The sequence below is a fragment of the Urocampus carinirostris genome, chromosome 9, assembly GCF_059441175.1.
Source record: "Urocampus carinirostris isolate Australia breed hairy pipefish chromosome 9, RoL_Ucar_1.0, whole genome shotgun sequence".
Classification (NCBI taxonomy): Eukaryota; Metazoa; Chordata; class Actinopteri; order Syngnathiformes; family Syngnathidae; genus Urocampus; species Urocampus carinirostris.
Genome location: NC_142357.1, coordinates 16,119,759 through 16,147,239, shown reverse-complemented (window position 1 = coordinate 16,147,239; position 27,481 = coordinate 16,119,759). Strand labels below are relative to the sequence as shown.

General features: G+C 38.4%; 1 protein-coding gene across 3 annotated transcripts in view; it reads right to left on the bottom strand.

Moving 5' to 3' along the window:
• LOC148359425 (protocadherin-1-like) overlaps window positions 1-27,481 on the bottom strand; it is a 167,826-nt gene that overhangs the window by 32,618 nt on the left and 107,727 nt on the right. The window contains exon 5 of one of the 3 annotated variants that reach the window (XM_088344656.1): window positions 2,248-3,796. The exons of the other annotated variants lie outside the window; for them this stretch is intronic. Within the exon in view, the coding sequence (XP_088200782.1) occupies window positions 3,738-3,796 (59 nt within the window). The 3' untranslated portion in view covers window positions 2,248-3,737. Of the gene's footprint in view, window positions 1-2,247; window positions 3,797-27,481 lie in introns of those variants that run through there. 3 annotated transcript variants of the gene reach the window in all.

Genomic DNA, 27,481 nt, shown 5'->3' with positions numbered 1-27,481 from the left:
AAATGTGTAAATGCAAATCAAACATCATCGTGAAACTAAATACATTCACAGGAGAAACTTCCTGCTACACTTAAGCAATTACTACATCCCATAACACACACACACACACTCACGGACCATTGTCACAGACACGCAATAAATAATCTATTCAACTGTTAGGCACCAACCAGTAAAAGGAGGCTTGATTGACAACTTGTGGTGGAGTGTAACCAGATTGAGTGTTGTTATCATGTAACAAAGTTACGGGGATACGTTTCGGTTCAATTTACCTTGATGTCTTCAAAACATGTAGCTACATTTGTGTACGGTTTATTATCTTTTTTTTTTTCCCCCCAGACCATTAACGGTCTGTTAGTGCTTCTGATCACTTATATTCACCTTGACATTTCTAATATAGTATTGCCTCATTTTTTTTTGCGTTCTAAAATGGTCTCGGAATATTCAAAACCTGCAAGGTAGAAACCTTAATTTATTTATTTATTTATTGAATACTCTATTACGCTATTACATTGAAAGCAATAAAAAAAAACTCAATTCACAGGCACAAGTACTGCACGTTGTCAAGGTGTTTTTGTTGCTGCTTTATATAAATATATATATATATATATATATATATATATATATATATATATATATATATATATATATATATATATATATATATATATATATATATATATAAGGCGCCCGCTTTGAGACTGGGAGGTCGGTGGTTCGCGCCCCGGCCGAGTCATTCCTAAGACTTAAAAAGTGGTCGGCGGCGCCCTCTGTTGGCTGCGGCTGCATCGGCTCGCTACAACGGGTCAGGTGCAATCGACATTTCGTTCTGTGTACATTGTTACACAGAATGACAATACAAAGAAATTATTATTATTATTATTATATATATATATATATATATATATATATATATATATATATATATATATACATATGTATATATGTATATATATATATATATATATATATATATATATATATATATATATATATATATATATATATATATATATATATATATATATATATATATATATATATATATATACATATATATAAACTAAAACTTTATATACGCCTTTTTAAAGAAGGATACACATTCTGTGTGAATCAATATTCATTGGAAAATGTTAAGAATTTGCCCTGCTCTGTCCTATAGAAACTATTTCTTCCATTATTAAACATTTTTGAAAAGTGTCAGGGAGACACTGTTGAGCGCCAAAGAGCAAGTTTAGAGGGTTTAGAAGTCCTATTTGTTGGTGATAGAAAGTGTCTTTCTCTGCCTTTTGGTGCTATTGTAGGTCCAGAGCGTTTTGTTCACATGATAGTTTTGGCAGAAACTTGAAGTTGCAAAAGATTAGTGCATACATAGTATAGGTTCGTCAAACGATTATATGTACAACATGTGCACAAATCAGAACACAAGGTCATTGTTGCACAGGCAGAAACAAGTGGAAGAGGGGTGGGGCAACTGTTTAGCCAATCAAAATAAAGACCACAATTTACTAGTCTGCGAAGTAGCAAAACCGCGGTAAGTAATCCGCGATACAGCAAAGGAATAACTGTTCAGTAAAACCTTGACATTACCTTTTTTTTCTTAAACAAATTTATTTTTAAATTTACTCGTGCACCAAATCAATCATCCTGTTAATTCTGTTGCTTCATTCCTACAAAGCTATGCATGTGTCATTGTATGTCCTGGGAAAAACCTGCACTAAAGTGTAACCCACTGCTGGGATTGAATAATCTTTGTCCACTTGGAGTACTCTTCATTCATTCAAGTGAGTTAACTAGCATAGTGTGCTGCTTTAGCCATACGGCCTCATGAGCTAGCCAATGCGGCTAGCCAGCAACTCTTGAACAAATAACTTAGTCAGCGACTTGAATCTATTTCCTTTTTTTAAGGGTAGGGATCAAATAACCAAAAGAAAATGCTTATAATATATGTAATATATAGTATAAAGGGCTAAACAAACTATTACGTGGTCTCTGTAAGTATTTAAACACATCACACAAACACATTCTGTGCTGTTATAATTGCACGTTTGAACAGGGTATCCGGAGCGTTCAGGAAGTCATGGTAAATCCTTAATTTGTCCTAACTCCAGCAGCTCCCGTGTTATTTTCGATTGTTCTCGATTGTTCTCAGCTCAGGGATGCTGCTGGAAATGTGAATTTCCCTTCGGGGATGAACAAAGTATCTATCTATCTATCTATCTATCTATCTATCTATCTATCTATCTAAGAGGCTGCATCAAGTACAACGTATTCGTAATCCCACTTTTACGCATGGTCATATGCAGAGTGACATCAGCACTAACAAAGTATGTCATCAGAAGTTTCAGAATGCCAGATGTAAGGATTATGTCTTGTTTTACGATTACATTTCACTTTTAGGTGATGATTGACAGAGCCAATGTGTTGGGATTAGCATCTTAGTAAAAGTCAAGGCACTATATAGTGTATCTACAATTAACATTTTTGAAAGGAAGAAACAGGGTTGATGATAGTAGGTAAGGTTATGGTTGAGGCTCTGTTCAATTTAGGCTTTTGGGCATCAGGATCATATAAGGATTAGGGTTAATGGACTGTTCAATTGTGCAAATGTATCAATAAAAAGTGCTTACAAAAATTGACTAGCACCAATCCTTTTTTGCTGCATGACAAACATTTGAGAAACTAGAATAGAAGAGTGAGACAGTACTTATGTGACGATTACTAGAGTTGATTACAAATAAACCTCAGTTTGCATTCGGGGTTCAAGGTAGGAGGTTCTCAGTGATGTTAAAGTTTAAAGGTCAAAACTGTTTTGGGGTGTCAAAATTTGGAGAACCGTGAGCTTTATAGCCTGGATCAGATCATGGATTACGTTTCTTGAATTTAAGTAATTTGAAAACAAATTGCTACGGGGTTCCTGCATGATCCTCAAAGTTCATTAGTAATAACATTTGTATTGATGGCCTTAAATCATTTGTTAAATTACTTTATCGCATGCTTGGTTGATTACTTGGTTGTTTAGTTGGTTGGATGGTCATTTGCCTTTTGTATTATACCTAGTAATTGCTTTCATTCACCTGAAATTACGGATTAGAACATTAAATCTTGGTCAATTTAGGTCAACATGTAATGGAGTAAAGGATTAGGGTTTTCTTAGAGCTAGGAGCTTGGAGGTTGTAGTTAACTTGAGTGCTGTTACTTTGTTGTAGATGAGGGGTTAGCTCGTGTACTCCAAATGTTAGTGTTTTTATGTTTTAAAATAGATCATTGACACCCTGCTTAACTGTAATCAGACTTCCTGCCACGTCATGTGTTACAAACGTGGATGAAGAAAAAAAAAAGCTCTGGTGTTTTTAGGCCAGTGGTTTCATAGTTTTTCAAAAAATATTCCATTACACAAAACACAGATTGTTTGGAGGAATTTTCTGGCAGGATTTCTGTCCAGTGTTTTCACCCTGACCTCCGGAAAGAGCACCAAAACCATAAAGTTAACAAAATTGGGGTTGGAGGAGAGAGGGAGGGACCCGGAGCATTGTTGTTGCTTGAGGGAGAAAAAATGATAATCCAGTGAGTCCATGGAAGTCCCACAAACTTTAGTTCTGTCCAGTCGTCCAGATATATTCTCCCTGCTCCGAGAGAATCCTTACATGGGACTGGGGAAAATAGTGCACTGGGGTTTTAAATGGACCAGGAAGAAGAAAAAGAAGACCAAAAAAATCTGTTCTTTGGGACTTTTTGTCTTAAGGGAGTCTTTTAAGTCCGGCCACCCGCTCCGGCTGGCTGCTGGACGACGCTGCACCTATGAGAGGATAGACACGCAACGTCTTACACCTCAGTTCACCTCAGATCACGCCAGGCACAAGAGCAAAAGCCATGCAAAAAAAAAAAAAAATGAGAGGATGGCATTTCAAAATAGAAGTTGCTTTAAAATGGCACTAGTGCAGTAAAGCAAAAAATTAATTCCAGGAAGGGGGAAAAAAGGATGTTCATTTCAAATTTATGACATCAAACAAAAAACAAGAAGAAGAAAAGTCAAAGTATGCCAATTAAAAAGCAATCAAGTTCAGAAAAAATACATTTGTCAAGTAGATATACCAACCCTGGCATAGCATCTTTAGCCACATTTAGTTACAATGGCAGAAAAGAGTGCCACGAGGCTAGCAAAGCCCAACTTTAATCCCCAGAGGTAAGGGTACATGAACGGGATTCCGTTTATTGTTTTGTTTTTTGTTTTGTTTTTTGTTTTTTAAATACAGTTTTCGCTTGCTGCATCGCAATTTTTCTACAACGCAGATTGTCATCGTGCATTGTGTTTTTAATTCTGATTAGCTAAACACAGCAAGTTGTTTTATATTGCTAACAAATATAGAGTTAATGACCTGCTAAACTTGCCTGTGAGCCACATGTGGGTCTTTGGCACTCCCTATTGACCTGCTGGCAATTTTTCAAAACGTTTGATAATGGAAAAATATGTAGTTGCTGTCACAAAAAAACTGAAGTTAAATGCAGTTTTTCGTAACGTCCACATAATGGCGGCAAATTATAATTTAACTTATTGGTAATTGTGTTCTCAATCCATACTGTTGTAAAATAAAATGGAAAGATTATTTTTCAAATTCGCCAGTACAGAAGTTATTTGTTAAACAATAATGATAACAATAAAAAACAACATAAATCAATGTTTCTAAAATAGAATACCTTTATTTGAGCAAATACGTGAGACTAAATTGTGTCTGTTCTTAAGCAATGAACAAACAATTGAATACATGAATGAATATATAAAGGTTTCTACTTTACCAGTTCTGACTTTTTGGGTCATTTTGGAAGGCACCCCTTGGGAAATACAAGGGTTTACTCTACATGTGTTTATAATATCATCAATTTTGTGTAATTTAACCAAAATGTGTTTATTAATAAATAAAAATCGTATGATCATCTTATTTTCACAATTATTGTTATCATTAATATGATTAATATTGTTATTCTTAACCTTAGTGTTGTATTAGGGGTATTAGAACTTAAAATAAAATCTGAAATGTTGATAAAGGCCTTTTTCGCTTTCGGAATGGAATGTCTATAGTTGCTCATGTGACATTTTGGGGTGGTGCATGGGACATATTCATTGAATCTTGAGTCTTTTATTAATATTGATATTAACATTGGTAAAATGTATGCAACAAAACTAGACATGGCACTCCAGGGTAAACATATAACAAATAATTAAAATATTAAAAAAGAAAAACTATCAAGATAAAAGACAAAAGAAAGAAACATATTTTGCTACGTAGTGCTTAGAGATTAGCTTAATAATGGTGTAATGTAATGTTCGTGAATGAAAAGCAATAGTGCATCATAATAATAATTCAATGAAAATAAGCACAATAATATCGAGCAGTAACAAAAAAAAAAAAACAATTAAGTCATAAGGTATATGTTTTCTTAGTTTGTACAATTACTTTTAGCAGAAGCAAAAAATAAAAATAAGAAAAATACCCCAGAATAAGTCGCAACATATGTTTACACAGCTTTGTGCTCACATTTAGTATGGTAATGGCCCTGGTGAAGAAGCTGTCTCTAAGTATATAAAGCATAGTTTGACCCTTCAATTTGTTCACTATGGGAAAGAAAAGAGCTTAAATGGGTATTGCTTTATTAAAGGAAGCAAGTATGTTGTGTATACTTCTTATCGCCTTTTACCTTAATATTGTCATCTGCTAGTTTATTTCCTGCACTTAGTCTCTCTGTCACGAGGAGACTTAGAAAAAACGTTGGGACATGTCCATTATCCAAAGCCCTTCTTAATGAAAACAGAAGCAAATGGAGGCTGTTTGAGCCACTTGAGAGATTTACAGAAGGACGGATGACGCGTCTATTTATCAGCACTGGTAAAGTATGATTGAAGCGCAAAATAAAAAGGAAACCATTCGACGTGTTCCTCATTACAAACAGCTTCCTTCGACTGTAGTCCCTTATACTCCGCTGAGGAAAGAAGGCAAATATTTGTTTGATGCTAATGAGTGTCGCACGTCGCTAGCAAATTGCCTCAGAGCAAACAAAGGCGTCGGGCAAAGAGGCCCGCGAGCCACCGGACACTTTTCACATAACGGTCGCAACTCCTTCAAGACATTAGAACGCGTTAATGGCTGCCATTTGTGTTTAATGTGCATGGAAATCAATCTTTAATGGGGTCGCCCGCCGCCCGGCTGTCATTAATGTGGGCGGCGGTAACGCACACTCAAAGTACATTGTGATGCGGAAAGACAAACATTGATTTTAAACTCCATGTTAACTCATTATGGGTTTTGGTTGGTCAGACTATGTCCTTTGGTTATTAAAAAGTAAGTTTTGGATGTAATGTCAGTCACTTTAAAAGAGAATAAAAGAAGATAACATCAGGATGTTGGCTGCTCTGTTGCCTCTTTGCAAAGTTAAGTTAGAGCGGCCATCGAAGCCAAGCAGTGTGTGTTGCCCGTGGGGCAATTGTTTTTCTTGTATAAATAGTTGCATATGTATAAATTATACCACAAGTCTAAAAACGGTTGTAAGTGCATTATCAATTATTTTAATGAATAATTTATTCTTAATTGAGCTTTTATTATGACAAAATAATTATATTTAATGCTTAGTCCCAGAGCATAGAATAGAATAGAATAGAGTTGAATAGAATAGAATAGAAAATTAGAGAATAGAATGGACTAGTAGTTATTATCATTGATATCAACCTTGTGAATCATTGTAATCAACAACATTTGGCATAGGACTTCACGGTAAAATAATGACTTTAAAGAGAAAAAAGAGAAAATACTATTGTAAGATAAACAAGCAAAAAAAAAAAATGACGTAGTGCTTAGAAGAAAATTGACCTAAATTATAATAATTATGCAATGAAAAAGGCACTATATGCTGTAATATGTTTGCAATGAAAAGAAGTGCAATAACATTTGTTAGCAGCAAAACTAAGATAATTCACAAGGTCTGTCTAGACAAATCTATCTATCTACCGTAAATAGATGCCATATTTCACAGTTTTACGAAGCAACAACAAAAAAGAAAAAGGACAATCACGAGATATGTTTTTACAGTTTTGTGCGTTTGTTTAGGGTGGTCACAACCTGTGGAAGAATGTCCTCTCTGAATCTGTTTGTCCTTGTTTTGAGGGACCTGTAGCATCTACCAGAGAGCAACAGGTCATAGAGGTTGTGGCCAGGGTGGGAATAGTCTTTTATAATGTTAACAGATCTGCTATGGGGATTGCAAGCAGGCAATGTTTTCTAGACTGGGCAGTGAGCAGACAATGATTTTTGTCGATTACCCAGTGCATGTTTTTCCTACCCGCTGCCGTGCTACCAGCATACCACACGGTTATGCCGAATGTCAGAATGCTCGGACTGTGGCTTTGTAGGAGGACACCAGCAATTTATGGTCCAGGTTAATCCTTCTGGGGACCCTCATGAAGTGGAGTGTCTGCTGGGCCTTCGTCGCCACAGCCCTGGTGTTGAAAGACCAGGAAAAAGTAGTCAAAGATATGCAAGCCAAGGAGTATGAAGGTGTGGACTCCCTTCACACAATCTCTAGAAGGCTCAAGCTAGAGATAAGATAACTAGGCCAAAGCCCGGCCAAAAAAACAGCCCAGGCCGAGTTATGCATGAGGTCTTACTGTAGTATACAACTGTATTTGTGCATCGCTGACCACAATAGCAAAATAATGAATGCAACCACATATCTCAACCCACAAGACACCTTCGGTCTATGTTAAGTATCCGAATACTTGTGCAGATGTTTTGTAATAAATATGGTCATTCTTGATTGCTTTTGTACGGAGGCAAGATGCTACTTCCTTATCTTTCCTTGTCTCTCCTAATACTGAAACGTGAGTTAATCACGGCTGTTTTGCACAGCAACCAATAGTTTCAATTCAGCCTTCTTAATATATTTTATGATATGCAGGTATCAGAAAATAGCAACCCGGGCGGCAGTAGCTTAGGAGGTAAAGCACTCGTCTTGGGATCACGAGGTCGCAGGTTCGATTCCCGGCTCCTCCGAGTTATATGTCGAAGGGTCCTTGGGCAAGACACTGAATTCCTAATGCCCCCCCGATGAACAGGTAGTTGCCTTTCATGGCAGACACTGCTATCTGTTAGTTAGTGTGTGTAAAAAGGAAAGTGTGAAGCACATTGTAAAGAGCTTAAGGAAGTCTTCATTGACTTGAAAAACGCTATATACTGTAAATGTAAAACGTTTACAAAGAGAAAATGTTCCGCATAGGAGGCCTCTTTAAAGGTCAAAATTTCCAAACATTGCCAAATTAATAGAAATAAGGCAGCTTGCCAAAATGTACTCTACCAGAGACTAATGTAAGAGAAAGAGAAAAAATCTGTCCTGAAAGATGAAAATACAACTACAAAAGCTTGAAGGAAACAGCTTGTTGGTGTATCTTATCATGAATCCGACATAGAAGGACATTCAATAAATATTATTTTGGCATTTTGTTCAAAGTTTACATTGTCCATCCATCAACCAACTTTGTGCAGTGCTAATTCTCAGTAGGGTTGCAGGGCTGCTGGAGCCCATCCCAGCTATCTTCGGGCAGTGGGGAGGGTACATCCTAAACTGGTTGCCAGCCAGTCACAAAGCACACAGAGACAGACAACTCATTCGCTCACTCACACCCAATGGCAATTTGGACCGGCCAATTAACCTGAAATGCAAGTTTTGGGAATGTGGGAGGAAATAGGAGTGCCTGGAGGAAACTTGTGCAAGAACTGGAAGAATATACAAGCTACGAACAGGAAGGCTGGTAGCTGGATTTGAACTCAGAACTGTGTCGCGGACACGCTAACCATGGCCACACGTATTCATTAAGGTTTGTCACAAAGTTTAGTGCGAGCCAATAAGTTATATATTAGTTTTTAATGGATTTACCAGGACAAAGAAGCAAACACCTTTATATGAGATGAAATGTGTACAATAAATAAGGGGCATTTTAGTAAACTAATGATTAAACAACCTCCTTGAAAACAATTGATGTTGTGATACGTGCAGTGATTTTTTTCTCAGTGACTTAAGAAAAATAGCAGAAGACTGGGAAAATTGCAATGGGAACGTTCAAATAATTAAAGCATGGCCAAAAAAGAAAGTGCACAATAGTCACAATCACTAAACCAGCAGGTATCAAGCGTACATGTCACACCTCAATGAAATCATGACGGTTCACAGGCACGAGTCGGAACATTGGTGACGAGGAATGTGTTCGTCTTTTCCTTATCTTTCATTTACCTTTTACACAATAGAACATATTCTGGTCCTGATGCATGTCATTTTTCTAGACCAAAGATCACCAACCTTTTTGAAGCTGACTACTTACTTTTTTGTTACTGTAAGGGCAAAGAGTTACACGTTGTATATGCATTTCTTAATTAAAATGTTATTACTATTCAGTTACTATGTTATTGCTGTTTTATTACCCGGTTGCAAACAAAATAGACCCTGTAAACCAATAATCGGCATGCTAGTTAAAACCCATTTTCCAAAAATCACAATGACCAATGTTTTTATCCTCAAAACCAGTCTGTGGGCTACTCAGGTGGTCTTAGGGAGCTACCCTGTGCCCACAGGCAACAGGATGAACATTTTTGATATAGAAACAGCTGCATTGGCTGATATTTTAGGAAAGGACGCTGTCAATTGGAATGTTTGCATGATTTCAGTTATTACTTATGTTTATGTTTTCTTGATTGTGCATTGTCTATTGATGCCTATGCAACACCCATTGCAGACTGGATATAATTGAATGGAGATGCCGAGGTTTTTTTCGAGTTTTTCATGGCCCTCATGGAGGTTTACGGTCAGGGAATGTTGTAATAGTGGTCTGTGCAGTCCTTTGAGACTCTTTGTGATTAGGGCTGTCCAAATAAATGTGACTTGACTTGATTTCCGCTGTATAGAGAGTTAGTTAAAATGGGAAACTCAAAGCCTGTTGGTTCATTCTTGACCGGCCACTAAGTGTTTACTTTTTCTAAGGCAAGTTGAAGAGAAAATCAAGAAGCAAAGACAAGAAGAGAGTGGACCAGACCAGATGAGTCAAGCTGAGCAGAGGAGGCAACGAGAATGAGTGCAAAGGCAAACACAAAAAAAGGAAAGAGCGAAAAATTTTGGTCATTGAGGAAGACAAATTGGAATCTGGCTGTCAGCTGGAGATGAAAGGAGTCTTGCTCTTCATTCTCTATCCGTCTTCTTTCTTACCTCTCCGTCCTCCTCATCTTCTGATGTCCTGATAATCATTTCCATCCTACATCTAGTCTTCTTTCACTTCCTTTTGTACTCTTCTTATCCTCCATGTCATGTCAAACATCTTGTTGCTTCAGCTCACCTTCTTTTCACACGATTGTCTTCCTCCTCCCAATGTGTTCTTCTCTTAAGTCCTGTTCTCCCTATTCTCATTTTCTGTTCCTTTGTCTCTAACATTGCAGATTTCCCCTTTCTTTATGCGTCTTCCATTCAACCCATCCTTCTGTTTTATTGTTCTTACAATTGCACCCTGGTAAGTGTATTTTGTTTTTAATATTGGACATCTGCAAAGAATATTACATACAATAGGCCATTTTTTTTACTATTATTGTGCTCTGGTGTTCATTGTCCCCGCAATTATTAACTGTTCACATTATTGCCACCATGAGCCAATCATGTTGCTGTTCTTTAATAACCACACCCATTGAGAAATAACGCAACACTGTCGCCCGCTGGTGAACTCAGAGGTTTCCGAAGCTACATTTTTTTAGCAAATAAACACATTAATCCATGGCATCGGGCCATTTTGGAAGCTCCCCCAAAATGTAATGGAGATGAAGCGTAAACTGTGTCGATGTGTCAAGGAAGACCTTCCATTGGTTACTGCGGAGTCACGACACAATCATTCCTGTTTGCAGGTGTTCCGATTTTCAAAAGCAGTAAAAAGAAGATTAATTAAGGAAAGCAGCATAAAAACAGCAGCACTAGCATGTTAGCACGAGAAAGGTCCAACCTCGTCCTTGGCCTCGGGCGTGTGCGTTGCTGAAGTCGATAATCCGTGGGGCCTTTTGAATTTCTGCCTTTTCATGGCACATCGGCACACTCGGCCGCCTTTTGATTTGCTCTTTTGTGTGCTGCACAATGAAGGTGCTGGCTGAAGCGCTGCAGACGCTTCAACCAAACTCCCCCGCTCGCTCCCGCCTTCCCACATTTAAAGAAGAGGGCTTTTTTATTTTTTTGTTTAAGTCTGTCCTGTCTCCATCTTGACTTAAGGAAAAAAGAGAGACTGGGACAGCAGCATCATGCTATCTTAAGGGCTCAATATGTTCCAAAGCCCTGCAGTACATACACACAAGCTGTAAAAATCATGCACAAGAATGTAAAGTGACTTCATCAATATGTGAAGCTAAAGGTACATAAACACTAAATATCATAAACATGGTATACACATTGTATATTTGGTCCCATGCCAATCATGACACTTGAATTGAAATGAAACATAAGTGACTCGTGATGTGTGTAGAACGTTTCTGACGCCATCATGAAACTGTGATCACAACTTCATAAATATGACTTCCAAGGCAGCACAAGTTAGGGAAAAAAAAACAATAACAAATAAAAGTCTAAAAGCACCAACATCACATTATGTCACACTTTCACACTTTTATTTTTATATATATTTGTGTTTGCCTGCTTAATTGGACAGTGACAGCATATGGGTTCCAGGACAGGCTGTCTCCATGTTTTTGATGGTTCCCTCTCTCAGCTCAAACCATTGTTATGTCAGCCTGATCAACTGGTCACTTAAATCATATGTCTCACTCTCCTCTGTGTTAGGGTTGCCACCGACCCAATTTGGATTGTAATACAAAAACACCTGCATTTGTTTATTGCATTAAGGCTTTCTGACTTTGTTAAGAATGTCTAGTTCAACAAAATAAAGTATAAAACATGTTTTCCACTACAATATAAAACACTCTAATTACAATTGTTACATTTGTAGTGTTAGGGTCGGTTGCAACCTGGCTATGAAAACAAGTTTATAAAACACTATCTACTGCCAAAACTGAAATCAGAAGTAGACCGTCAGTGAACACAATAACAGCCAGCCCCTCTCCTACTCATATGAGAGACAAGGGATTTTGCCAGTCAATCTACACGAAGACAAATTAAAGGTTTGTCAAGACATGTAAGGTCAGTTCAGTAAAAATATGCTAATTTACAGATTATTTAACAGGCCACAATGTAACGTCAGACCTTTCAGATAATAACAAGAGCCTTCAGATTTGACAAAATAGGCAACAGAACCAGGTATGACAAGCTTTCCGTGACAATTGTCCCCCCAGCCAATAAATACTAAGTCAACCAGGGGAATTTGGCATCAACATCTGGGCGGCTTGGGATTCCACAATTCAGCTACATGTAGAATTTAAAGATTTACAAAGGTAAAGCTGCAAGTGGCATGACTGAGGGAAAATGAATGGCAAAAACATGTGGTCCTTGATATGATACAATATCACTTGTGAAAATTTTGCTAGCTATCTCTTTGAAGAAGGAGGAAACCTACCATAAAATGAACAGTAAATAAAAATCAACCTGAACAACCACTGAGATGTTGCAGATGAAGGGCAGTTCACAATCATCGGCGACTATAACACAAACACGGGATTAGTGGGAAACCTGGTCTTGCAGAGAGAAACCCTTTATGATGTTTTTTTTTCTCTTAATAAAACAATAAAAACATATATTTATTTTTTGGGACTCAGGGACAATGCTTCATACAACATATTTATATGTTACGGCATTGAATGAGTTAAACAAAGTTTGATAAATTGCAAATGCAACGCTCATTAACTAGTATTCAAATATGCCACACAAGCAGAACAATCGACGGAAATGAAATGATCAAGATAACACGAATTTCAGCTGCAGTCAAAAGATGATGTCAAAGTCATTCGCTGCATGCTCACATAACAAGTCAACTTGGAAGGTAAATAATATTAAAGGGGGGATCCGATTGGTCGTTGGCAAGACATATCAACTTTGACCCGACCAATCGCCGCCACAACAAACTGCAAATAGGAAATTGACTTCCTGTCAAAAGTGTGAAATATGCGCCAGGAAACAACACGCACACAACACAACACGTAAACACTAGCGTAGGCGGGCATGAATCTCAACCCTACGTGCTGCTGCACACTGATGGTTCTATATATTTTAACTCAAACACACACTCACACACAACCCTTTGTATTTGTTTAGATCTGACTCAGGACTTCCTCCCAGTGTTCAAATACACACTTATGAAAATACACACTCAGACAGTTACACGTTTTGAAGTGGAAGTGTAAAGACTGCTTTGCAAGAGACCAAAACAGAAAGGAACAATGTAATGCCTTTTGTTTTTTCTGTGGAAATATGCCATTCAAAAATGTACTTAACAACCATGGTAGGCACTCGAATGTAATATTATGAATCGGGAAAAAAAGTGTGAAAAAAAAAGCCGTGCATGATATATGTTTCATCTTTTTTAAAAGTATCCTTTTGACTCTGGTTAAAAAAAATGCAACTTTTTTTGTATCATTCAACTTTACCTGCTTTATTGTTTAAGATGCTTTAATTCAGGGAATCTTTCAAAACATATTGTTTTAGTTGTGCTTTTCCTAAGAAACAAAATGTCAAAATTTAAAAATGTTATGACTACTCATTACACCCACCTGTGCCCGCTCGTTTGGCGCCAGCTGCTGCTGGTTACCACGTCCTACTTAAGCTCAGTCCTTTCACTCACCTGTTGTCAGTCCATCTGCTACGACCCGTTTTTTGACCCTGACCACATTTTGATCACCCGTCCAGGTTAACGACCCGTTTTTGACCCCGACCACGTTTTGATCTTCCGTCCCAGCTAACGATCTGTTTTTCAGTTTAACTACGCTACGATCTGCCGCTCCGGAAGATCCGCCTCCGCATTCGGAACACTCTCTGATCCCGTGAGCGGCTTGCTTTCCGCGTCCAGCGAGCACCAGATCGCTGGCGCTGACTTTCCTCTATATTTCAATAAACTTGTGAGTAAACATTATGCGATTGACTCTACCATTTGCGCTGGTTCTGACTAAAAAATGAAATTATGGATAAAGAAATGGTTAAGAAACAAATGCATTAATCATGGTCTAGGTAATTTCATGTTTTTTCTTTTTTTTTTTAATATGTTCTGGCTTCCTATTGTGGGAATGCATCTACCTTTTGGTACACCGTTACCTTGTGTTGACTCCTTTGTTTAACCTAGCGCGCTCAGGTTCCCATTTTTCAGGTTTATGTTATTTCTGCTACACATTATTTTATACCGAGTTTGAATAGTAAATCACTCATAGGAAACACATCCGTTCAAACCTGCCAGCAAACAGAGCGTCCTGAAAAACGAAATAAGAGGATGCGGAGGAAGAAGGTTGTTCCGTTCTGACGTTGTCATCCTAAGGGAGAAAAAAATATATTTTGCCGCTGCAGGGGAGGTGACCTCGTTGTCCAGGACGCCCTGTATCCGTGCCTCATAATGTACATTTGAATGTGAATTGTGTGTATATGTGTGTGGCCCCCAGGCTCTGTCCTTGGTCCTCCTATGCAAACTCTAACCTTTGGCCCTTTGTCATGCTTCATGATGGATGTTTGTGTGCCAAACAAAACTGGTGGCCTGTATGGACAAGTCAGTGGTTTGTGTATGAGTGGGTGTAACATTTGGCAGAGGATTCAAATATTTAAGGCACAAATAGTCAAGCTAAATGTTTTTGGGTGTTTTTTGGCAGGCTATCTATTGGTCGGATTCAACAGGGACTCTGTGTAAAATATCACCATTAGATGTCACTGCATTGTGTGGTGCAAACAAGAACAAGTGCTACAAAGCTAAAATAATACAAACTACATAGACCCAAAGTTATCAAAACATTTAATTATTTAGCCCGGCTTTTCACATTTTTTTGGGAGGGTGTACCAGTAGTAAACAATCATGTCAGCTCCTTCTAGGTGAGCATGGTGTTCATGATAAGTTTATTCTGTTTTTAATATTGGACACCAAAGATGATATAAGAAGATCACAGTTTGTTATTTTGACAATTACTGACACTAATGTTTGTTGTTTTATTACATCATTGTTGCCAAAAGCCAATAATGTTGCTGTTCTTTGTATCCACACATTACGGTGGATCTGTCTTTGTAACCTACGACATGTAATAAACAAAACGGGGGCAGGTAAGTGTTTTTAGATGAGGATGGCATAACCTATCTGCAAGCTTATCTCCCTGCTCTCCTTGCAAGTTCAAAATCCAATTATGTTTTCGCTCCTTATTTTGGTTGTCTACTAAGGTTTAAACTTATCAACAATGCAAATTTTATTATCAGACAAAATGCCACCAGTTAGGATTTAGATTTTTTTAAAAAATAGTTTCCTTGCACTTCTAAAGGTAAACGTATCAGTTATGACAAATTAATCCAAATGTCTAAAACGTTTTGGTAGCAATTAGAAAAGTCAACAGAGGCAAACGTCAATTTGATAGTCTCCCTCTTTTAATTTATTCAACAGACGAAATAGAGAAAATTAATCCATGCAGGTAAAGATATGGGAAGTAATTATTTTATCGCTGTCAGGCAGAAGCTGCTCAAATCCAAATATGGTCAATGTCTCGTTTTTATCTGTGGTATTCCAAATGAAGATGCTTGGACACTCACTTGCATTATGAATTGTTTTAATGTGTTGAAAGTATTTGAGAAATTCTACCTGAAGTCACGCAAGCTCTGTGAGAAAAAAAATAAAAAACAGTGACATTGGATCTGGTGAAATGAAAATGAAACGATCTGCATTTATATAGCGCTTTTCAAGTCAATGACTTCCCAAAGCGCTTTACAATGTGCTCCACATTTCCCAATAGCAGCCTTGCAGCCATGTAAGGCGCTAACCTGCTTATTGGGGGTATCAGGGGTTCAGTGTCTTACCCAAGGACACTTCGACATGTAACACGGACGAGCCGGGATTCGAACTGGGATCCCTTGATCCCAAGACGAGCGCTCTACTTCCTGAGCTACTGCTACTTGACCATCTGTTTTTCCTCCCGGATATGGATTTCAAGTTCTATTAAAGATACGCCATAGTGATTGTAAACTTTTGTAAATGTTGTGGGGATGAAAAGTCTGGTCATTCCTTATTAGGCGTTAGGGGTAGGCAATAGTGGGAGTTTTGATATCAATCCGATGAAAGAAAGTACATGGTTGCATTAATTGATACTGAGTTTTTCCTAGGAAATGTCATTGAAAAACCGAGCCCTCCCCCTTTGAGTTAGTTTATAATTATTATAGTATCAGTACGAAGATTTTATGCTCTGTATTTTTTTTTAATTTTAAGTAAATGACTGCATGCAAAATTTAACATCTATTAATACTCTCAGAACAAAAGCCAAGAGACTCAAACAAAAAAGCAGCGACATAACAAAAATCAAAACCTGTGTAACAATGTCAACTAAATAACTTCAAGTCTACAATAATTAGAAAAAAGGTAATCAGTGTCTGAAACTCATGAAAAAAAGTTACCGTACACCAGGGCAGACAACGCTGAAAAGTTTCCTGCCCAGCCATAAAGTTACCACACCATTTTTCACAACTTAAAACCCAATAAGATGACTAATAGCAAAAAAAAACACTTTAAAATTAAGTTTATTATAAATCTACTTATAACATTCATTGCATGTATATGGAATTGCTGTTTTCCATCAGCCATCAGTATGTACCTGTATTTACTCATTTTTATCCATGCAATGTTTGCGTTGTGTCGTCTGCTACAAGCCATGTGAACTCCTCTTTTCACGCTTTTAATGTATGTTTACGTTTTGTAGCATCATCAATTTTTTTAGCTTCTGTAGAACATTTCTTCTGGGGCTAAGGTTTTGGCTTGATTCCCAACCACTTCTCCATTTTTCTTGTGTTCTCTATGCGTCTACTTTGGAAAATTATATACAAATGCACGACCTTATAACGCTCGGGAAAGTCCGGAAGCACGCAGTTATTCGATGCAGGCTGCCAAGTATGCAAATTGTCAAACGAACCGGAATTCCGAAATTTCCAAACCGAACAAAGATTTCTAAATCGGAGTAAAGCCAACGTTTGATTTGAAAAAAATAGAAAATAAAACAATAAAAACGAAATATATATTTTTTTTCTTTCTTGAAATAGTTGTGGGCTACCAGGGCAGAGACTTTAAATTTTACGCCCGGTGTAAAAGATGCACGCCTCGGCTTCCTTGCAGACGTTATTTCAGACACTGATGTAATGCTGATAAAGTGTCAATTGTCTCTTATTGGCTATGTCTCTATAGTGACAACGGATTTACAGGTTTTTGTCCAGGAATTCTCACTGTTGGTTGCAGCGTGTTGCTCTGCACGGTAAACTTTGGTAATGGGTTTGTGTAAATGTGTGGCACTGCCACAGAAGCAGACCACTTTACCACAAAAGTTATATCTTTTTTGTAGTTAAGAAAAAAAAAAATCCACACTCCGCTGCTGTTTGTCTGTTGTTTTTTTTTTGTGTGTGTCATTTTTAGCTTTGCACATAATTTGCCCTCTCTTCTGCCTGGCAAGCAGAATGCAGCAGCAGGCCAGGCAAGTAGAGGGCTAAAAGTGTGCTTGTCAGTCACCAATCGGTCATAAATTTAGAGAGTGGCAGAGGGCGCTGGGTGAGAGAAAGAAGGGCTGGGTTATCTACATGAAGAAGTGGCACTTTGAATAAATTGGTAGAGGAGTGAAGTATTGATCCCAGGACACTAGTATACATTAGATCCAATCCAAGTACTTGTTTAGTTTCGTTAATATTAATATTTAGATAGATCTGCCCACCCCTATTAGAAAACAACAGGCAGAAAAGATGTTGGACAGGCTGCCTCTTTCTGCAGCAGTCCCAACCCCACCCCGGCATTAATGTAAGTCATGCGTTGCAAGCGTCATGGCAGTTAATGCTAATGTCTGTTAAACCTGCTTATGGATCATCCAGACGGGATGCAGCCTGGTCAAGTGTGCAGATGGAGCGCTCAAATGTAATCCAGTTGCTGCTTAACATATGGATGGAGACACACCTGGTTGCTGTTTTCTCCCCCTCTTTTTGTTTTTTTTTGGAGTCATGTCAAAGCCTACTTTTGTCTCACAAGGTATTTTATTCCCTCCATTATGTTATTCATGTCTCAAATAATATTACCCTGATTTAATTTTATATATTTGTTTGGAAGTGGCTGTGGTTTTAAACCAACATGCAGGCAAGGAAAATCTTAAAAAACGCAGCATGAGGAAAATAAGAAACCTTGAGAAGGGTCCTCACAAGTGGTAATACCCCTTCCAGGATGACTAGGGTGCAATAGATTTAGTTTAGATTTGGTTCTCTATACATGTCATATAAGTAACCCATTTTGATTTCGAAATGATGAATTTATCCTACGGCTGAGATATTTGCATGCCTTAGTTCTAAACATAGCTCACAGAGGATGGTTCGTTGTGATTTTCTAGGAAAATGTATTTCTAACTGGCATGATAAATCATTGACATGATCAGTGTCTTTGGATATTGATCAATTATTCCAATTTGGTTGTAAATGACCATAAAATGCATTTATGTATATCACTAATTGCCCTCATACCAAGCAATGTTCACTATTTTGTTATAAACAGCAATAACGATAATTTGATTATATTTTTGTGATTGACTGAGCATATCTCAACCCTACTTCTAATTATTATAACCAGGTAATAACATAGTAATAACATAGTAACAGCATATTAATAGCATACGTTCTTATTTAGGAAATGCACGTAAAACTGAAGTAAAAAGCAGTAACTCTTTCAAAGCTGTTGGGAACCTTTGTTCTACATGAGGGGAGCTCATACATTTTTATAATTTGAGCTACCTAAATGAGCAAATCAAAATTTTCTACCCATTACAAAAACTGGAAAATAGCTATGGTAATTATGTATGAAGGTTTTGAGCATTCTTAGTAAAATATTTCCCTAATGAGCTAAACTAAAACCTAACTCAGATGAAACAAGATTCAAGGGAAGTGTGTATTTAAAATAAAAAATATTCCTCAATGCAAAAATAAATTAAATACATTTAATCAAAATAAAACACAACAATCAAATAGTAAAATGTGTTAACACTGTGACTCAATTCAAGTAGTTCTTTTTTTCGAGGCCAACTATGTTGCAATTAAATAATAACTAACAATGTAATGCTAACACGCGGCAATTGATTACTAGACGGCCGTGTGTCCCAAAAAATACAACACAATACAAAATTACAATTGTCCTTTAACTACCAGTCCTGCTTCTGGGATCCACCAGTAGATAGATAGATAGATAGAGAGAGAGAGAGAGAGAGAGAGAGAGAGAGAGAGAGAGAGAGAGAGAGAGAGAGAGAGAGAGAGAGAGAGAGAGAGAGAGAGAGAGAGAGAGAGAGAGAGAGAGAGAGAGAGAGAGATAGATAGATAGATAGATAGATAGATAGATAGATAGATAGATAGATAGATAGATAGATAGATAGATAGATAGATAGATAGATAGATAGATAGATAGATAGATAGATAGATAGATAGATAGATAGATAGATAGATAGATAGATAGATAGTTATGCTCTTAAATTGCAGCTTTCACAGTTAATTTTCTGTGTTTGAGAAAGGGACAATATTCTACCTCTGCTCATATTCATGTCAAAAGCTCATGTGAAAATAATGAAGATACAATCTTCTGGAAGCTGCTTTGTTCCCATCAATTCTAAAATGGAAATGCTGTAGAAGCATATACTGTATGAACGTCATCGTTAAATGGTGATCAGAAAGTCAACCTCAATAATGCATAAGTACTGTACATTCAGTTTCACCACCAATAGGTTGCCAAAAAACATCAAAGATTCAACTGAGAGGGGTATGGCCATGCCAATTAGGCCAATAACTTGAGGCAGTCCGTCTGTGGGTGCCAAACGTTTTCCTTGAAGTATCAAAACAAAAGCAGAAAAGCATTCAAAAATATATGTCATGCACATTCCAGTTTTGACACACGGAAAGCAAGAGTGAAACGTCAAAGTACAAACTTTACGGAAAAGATGAAGAGACTTCAAGTGATAGGGTTAACCTGCTTCACCATTACCTCGATGCTGGCTTTCATTCAGCGTTGAGTGATTGCTGCATGTTGGCATTTGTATCATCTCATTGAAAGCAATAATGTGTACATATGTTTTCAGAAGCAGAGTCTTTGATTGCCAAAACGTAAAAAAATATATTTTTCATGTTTTATATAAAAAATAAAAAACTATCATAAAATGTTTGGCCCTGCTTATAAGTAAGTATCAAGCCTTTGGGAATAATTTAAAATTCACCATTAGATTGCAGGACTGGCTTTGATCGGATCTTTATCCACACCATTCAAACCATAATTCCTTATAAATGTTGCTTCCTGTTTTTGGCGAATGGGAGCGTGTGGGCGGCCCCATGTTAACAGTAGGCGGCCCCATGTTGAGGGTAGGCGTAGTGAAGCACTGTGGTGAGAGTAGCAAAGACAGAGAGTTTGTCTTCCATTTTTTTTTTTGCTAAAAAGATGACTAAGTCCCATTGTCATTGTCTGGTCAGAGAGGGGTGGCACTGAAATAGCTGGACTAGTAGGTTATGTTAAAAAGATCTAAAAAAAAAAACATGTCGGTCCTGTTTTCAGACTCTGCAATGGTAGCGAGTCAACCTCACACTGAGATGGACCCATGCATGCATCTGCTGACTTTATGTTGTCTTGCCTCCCAGTAAGCGGCTTGCACAACAAATCTTATCCTAATCATCCCTATGTAGACTAACGAGCTCCCTAACCTGGATTACCTTCTTGTCTTTGTTTAATCCCAAGGATCATCTGCCTCCACTTCCTTGCTCTTCTTCCTCGACACTCGTCCTTCCTCGCAGAGTCACGCAACCCGGAGCGTTGAGATATTTTCGAGTTTTCATCATGTTTGCATCATGACCGGATGCCCGCACGTTCTCCTGATGATCATTTTTGCATAATAATGTGTTGCAAGGAAGTTTGAATTTCTGCCTCAAAGAATCTTGAGACCTAAATCCAACCCCAGCTCATCCTTTAAGGAAACATTTGATCTTAATCCAAAACTAAAGCTGAAAAACATGACCTGAAGTGGTTCCCTAACAACAGAAAAACCCTTGACCCTTAAATTATATTGTCTAAACTTAAGTATTTAGCTGGTTAACCCTGTTAACCTGAACTCCAAACCAAGGCCCACTTCCCCTGAACTCCATTTAACTTATTCAATGTCATAATACATGGGCCAGGGACATATGGCTCTTTCCATACATACATATGGCTCTGATGTACAATATTACACAAGGGTTTTTCCCTGCAGAGTTCCAAAGTTATATGGTTGGACCCAAGTTATGGTGGATTTGAAGTCAAAGCAGCACTGAGGAGAAAAAAGGTTAAGTCCAGTACATTTAGGGCACATTCTTAAGTACAGTTTACGGTCAGGGTGTCATACCAACATCCCCCTTTTGACAGTAGGTCAGTAATAAACACACAATAAACCATATAACCATTTATGTTCACAGTTAAGATAGTTTTAGATGAAAACCCACAGAAAAACCCCAAAACGCTCACAAACCACTCCTTAGAATTTGATTGGGTGAGCGGTGAAGGTGGGGGATATCGGTGCATAGTGCAAGGTACTCCTTTTGCTTTCTTGCTCAGTGCAGTCTGCGCCAAAGGTAAAAGTGACAATATCCTTGTCATTTGCAGTATTTTGTGACAACCTTAGGGCCCGGTCACACAGCCGTTTGCGGCTGTATCACGGCCAGAAATTTCTGCCTGTGAGGCGGACGCTATTGGACGCTTTAAGATCGCCATACAGACGAGATACAGCAGTGCTTAACACACGGTCGGAAATTCACGCGCGGTTGGCAGCGCGAAAAAGTTTTGCGCTGCTCAATACTTTGAGCACGTGTTAACCGCGGGCGGCACATGAGGTAATGACGCGGAAATGACGCGGAACGACGTGCTCTGGCCGCGGCCAGGGCGTGGTTACACATGGGTAGGACGGGAAGGTGTTTATTTTGCGTAGGAGTCGGATTTGGGCACAACACCGGCTCGGGAGCTTTTATACCCGTGGTCCACACGAGAAAATGACGCGGAAATGACGCGATGAGGAAGCTGAACAGTCGCCGGCGTCTGTTTTGCGGGCATACCACCGATGAACAGCTTGTAATTCATCCTTTCTTGGAAACCAGTATTTTCAAGAAACAGCCCTGTTCAATTTTTGTTGACCAAACAATGGTAAAAGCAAGAAACCTACTAATGACAGATAAAGGTTGATGCTGGTTTTATATGTCATATGCCGATACTGTATAGCTACAGAACAAAGTCACTGTAGGCCTACCTTGAAAATGTGGCAAAAATTGGTTGGCACCACGATTTTTTTTTTAAACAGTTAACACTATCCACACTTTGAAATGTATCCGGAATGTTGTGGTGGTTTTGCGTGAGGATGCCAGTTCCTCATAAAGCGGGTCCAATGCCAAAGCAGACGTGTTTATTTGGACCAGCACTTCCTCCCGCTGTGTCTGAAACCCTTTGGGCGGAAAACCTGATTAACTCGGGAGGGATCGTTGAGCTAATACGTGGCAAATAAGTGGATTAGCGAAGGGTCACTGTGGATTAGCCGCCGTCTTTTTTTGTGGTTGTTCAACGCCGACGTCTACTATCCCTGAAAACCTCTCAACCTAATCTGCTGCAAATCCTGTCGGGCAAAAGGATGGCGGCCAAACTGGATCCCCGTTGCCCCGGACTGGCAGTTTTACCCACTCTTTGTCACACTTTTCAGGTGCATTACACAAAGATGCCAAATCCATTCTAAATGAAGCCATTTTGGTCATGACTGTGAATGCTAGTGTACAAAGGCGTGTTTTCAGTAGACTGGACATTTTTTTTAAACTGTAACTAATATATTTACCATCCTTATAGTACTACTTGCTAGACTCCTTCCATTACGTTTATGCCAATGCAACTTAACCATGTTAGTGGCATGTTAGTTTGGCTAATCTCACATTCTTGCTCAAGTTTCATGACAAAAACAATGATTTCATTGACATTCCACTACTCTTATAGGTACACAGTTTTCCCATCTTAAAGCACCAGTCCAACATATGGTTTATTACTACTACTACTACTATTGCACTATTGTTACAGTGCACTATTTCTTATTGCACTATTATTAAGAAAAAAACGCACTTACATTTTAGGTCAGTCTCCACGCACTACCTTGTATCTGTTGTGCCTATTATCCTGACATTATTTTATCGCATGTTTCTCCTTTGATGTTTCATTACAGTTTTATCGTGTTTATCCTGGAGTGCCATGTCTAATTTTGTTGTAAATAATGTCCAATGTGTTGTTATCAATTAAAATAAAAACTGATTTAATCTGTTTGTTTTTGCTTGAAATACATGTTGATTTTCAAACTCAAAGTCTAAAAACTTAGTCATTTTTCTTATTCACTTTTTGATTTTGTATTCCAAAGGTTGCAAACTGAAATCCAGAAAATACATATTCTCTGAGTTTGCCTTTGTCAACAGGTGCTTCTACTTGAGTGGCAGCAGAGCCTACGATACAGAGTCAAGTAAAACACTGATACAACAGTAGCCCCGCATTACCTACGTTTGGCATGCATTCAAGTGTCTGTTTTTATGAGAAATGTAATTAACATGATGGCTTTGAGAGAACATATAAACTGAAAAAGATTTACTTACACACACATATATATATATATATATATATATATATATATATATATATATATATATATATATATATATATATATATATATATATATATATATATATATATATATATATATATATATATATATATATATAACTTGCTCTGTTGCGCCCGGGAGTGACCTCCGCCGACCCCTCCCCCATCCCTCCCCCCACCCGTCCCATCAAGCCGGCCGCCTTATCCCGCGTCCGCTGACGTTCCGCCGAAAAAACCCGCAAAAAGTGAAAAAAAAAAAAATACCATAACAGGCCGCGAAGCTCTGAAGCCGCGAACGACGAACCGCGAAGTAGCGAGGTCTCACTGTATATAGGTGTCAAAATATACAGTATAGTTTATTTTGCCATTATCTGCTCCCAAAGTTTCCCGAACGTAAAAAAGTAAAAAAGGGCTGCATGGATCCCTTGATGCTCTTCATGTAACTTCCCAGTTCAGAGTCCAGATACGACGAGCAGGCAGGAGGGGTTATTGCAAGATGGCGGGGAGGAGGACACTTAAGCAAACTTGAATTTGTGGACAGGAATCAAACTGAAAAATGTTAACAAGTAGGCCTATCGCTCATTATGTCTGCAAAGTCGGCAAAAGCATTGAATCTTTTTTTTTCTGAAACATGAGGCAAAATGAATTATTGTGTTGTTTTCTTTATTCATTTTTTTAACACAATGTGTCTCTTGTTTTTTTGGTAATTGCACAGTCATCTCAGTTTAACATGTATTATTGTAATGTTCTGATGCTCTTTTATCATTTAGTAAAAAAATATCATGCTGTACTTTTGCGGGGCTTGGAACAGACTATAGCATTAACATTCAAAGCATGTCTCTACTTTCAAAGCTACTCCCAGAAATAATTACATTTGTAAGTAAAGGTAACGCCGTATAATGAACGACTGCTTGCTCTCTTCAGCAAAAAATGTGCTTGATCTAAGCCGGCATCAGTTGGAGGCAGCCCGCTTAGCATCCGATTACCTGGCAGCTTTAGCCCAACGTTCCCCTCCACGAGCTCGCTGCTCGCCCATTGCCTACACCAAATTGCAAGCATCAAAAGCGGACGTTGCCATGACAACTGTTCCGCACGAACCCTCAATCTTCCATTCACACCGCCTGTCCTAATTGGGCGGCCGGCTCCGACGGGTCACGGGGTCGCCCGGCGGATGAATGCCAAGGCGTGCGTTCAAACGTGGGCCTGGCTTTCATCGCCGCTTGCTTCATCTGAAGGGACGCCGGCGGAGCAGATAATTGGCGGGCCGGCAAGCGCTCCGAAAGACCTGGCCGAGTCTTCGCAGCGTGGCCTCGAGAAAGTGGCGTGACCGGCTATCATTTGCTCTACTTCACATACACAGAAACAAAACACACTAAAGCTAGTTTGAGAGACAGGCAAAAGTGCCAGCTTGTAAGCAACAGGTGTTTTGTAGGGGATTGGCCAATAGTTATTTGGCTTTACTTTGATAAAAACAACACGACTTCTTTTGCATGATGAAATTTTGGAAGACCAGTTTGATCTCTTAGAGGTAAGCTCTTAAGCTGAGCCCGAACCGAAATTCGGCTCAGGCACTAAAAATAAATCATTGCGTACGGATCCAGGGGGGGGGGGGTGAAACTTCTCTCTCGCTGACTTTTTTTTCTTTATAATTATCATTCTGTCATTCTTCCTTTTTTTTGTGGAAGATTCATGCAATGGATTCATTCCCCCTCTTGCATAGTTTATGTGGTCCGCGATACGATGCTAATAGAAGCACAAGAAAAACAATAAGCAAACCAATGAATTTCAGTTTTAGATACATTGAGTGGATGTCGCTAAATCCAAATGTCACGCGGTAGCAGTATTTGCTGAAGACTAAATATCAACCAGAGAACAATAACTAAACCTACCATGTCAAGTCAAGTCAAGTTTATTTGTAATGCCCTTTATCACAAGGAGTCTCACAGGGCTGTACAGACCACAGACTATTGCAAACTACAGACTATCATTACACGATCCCCTGATATAAAACCTACCAAGATGTTATTTTACTTTAAATATATGTCACGGACATTTTATAAAAGACCATACAAAAACTTTGTAAGCCATTCATGGCTACAGTGAGAAAATGTTTGGCTCCAAAGCAAAAACATATTTGACACCCCTATCCTAGGCAATGGCCACCCCAAATAATCAAAGACCATTTGACGAGATAGCTTGTAGTGTCTTAAATTTGATTGAATAAAGTTTAAGAAAAAAAAGATGCCATTGGAGAATGGGTCGAGCTATGACGTTGGCCCAAATCCACTAAAATGTCTTCTTTAAACAACAATGGGTTCCTTCCTATGTGTGTATCTTCAAGAAAAACATCTGACTTTTTGCATCATGTATGCTAAAGAATTTCATGCCATAATATGCTAATATTACTACCACTAATATGTATATGGAAAACTGAACAGAACTTTTCAGAAAGAGCATTTTTGACCCAAAATGGCTCGCAACTTCAATGTTTTTGAAATACCTGTACACTCTGAATTTTATGTTAAATTGAAATTGGGCTTTTTTCAACCGTGACTTTCTTGAGGTGTAGGAAAAAGCTAAATTCCTGCCAAATGATAGCTTGAGACCAAAACGGTGTGTTGTCAATAGCAGTAAGACTGGGCCTAAAGCATCCAGCATGACCCGGGACCCGGGGGATTAAAACCCGGACCAGCCCGAGCTCGATTAATTGATTCATTTGAGGGCAAGTGGAGGAGGGGTGTTTTAGGCTAACTCGACACATCACGGATTTTGGGCCGAGCTCGGGTCAGGTCTGAGATCCAACCTCTAATTGTCATGCATGCTTGCTTTGATGTCAGTAGTACATTCCAGCAAGAGAGCCACAGCATTAAAGGCTGATGTTTTTGCAGAGTTCATGGTGAGCTTAGCCTCATTAGCGCTAATTTTTGCTAATCCTAAAAGCAGTTTCCATCGTCAGCATGCGTTGAGCGGCAGTGATGCTTAAGTAGGTTGTGTTCCTTTTTTTCAATATTGGTTTAAAGCGCACATCTACCCTAAACTGCCTATTAATGAATGAGCACAACATTTAATTGGCGCCTTGTGACCGGCGCTCACCTTTAAGACACTGCTAATCTGTCAGCAGCCACATTTAATTTCAGCTGACAACATTTTTATTAAAGCCATTGAGAAGCATCTAAGCTTTTATTTTGACACAGGAAACTGACCCTAGGGTCTATGGGCCCCAAACCGTTTTTGCTATGTTTTTTTGCTGAAGCCCTCTCACTACCTTTGATTGTGTTAAGATGGTAAAACATTTCGAGACAAAAATATGAACCAGCTTTTCTGAGCCAGGGCACATTTTTTTCATTGAAAAAAAATCTCGAGACACTTTATGCAGAAGCATTTGTTTTATGTTGTTTAAATATGATTACTAACACTACGGCAAACACATTACCCCGATGTCAGATACACATGTTAACCTTTACTCTATTGCTAATTTTAACAAACTAGATTTAGCCAAACTAGAATTTCCGCCTTCTCCTTTTGCTAGCACACAATTATAGGGTTTTTGCCTTTTGCTGGTTATAAATGCTAAGCCTCTTAAATCTGGATGTTGACCCTGGCCCTGATGCTATCACAAAAAGTAGTTTTTCGTCAAGTCATGTTTATTTGTATGGCCCTTAATC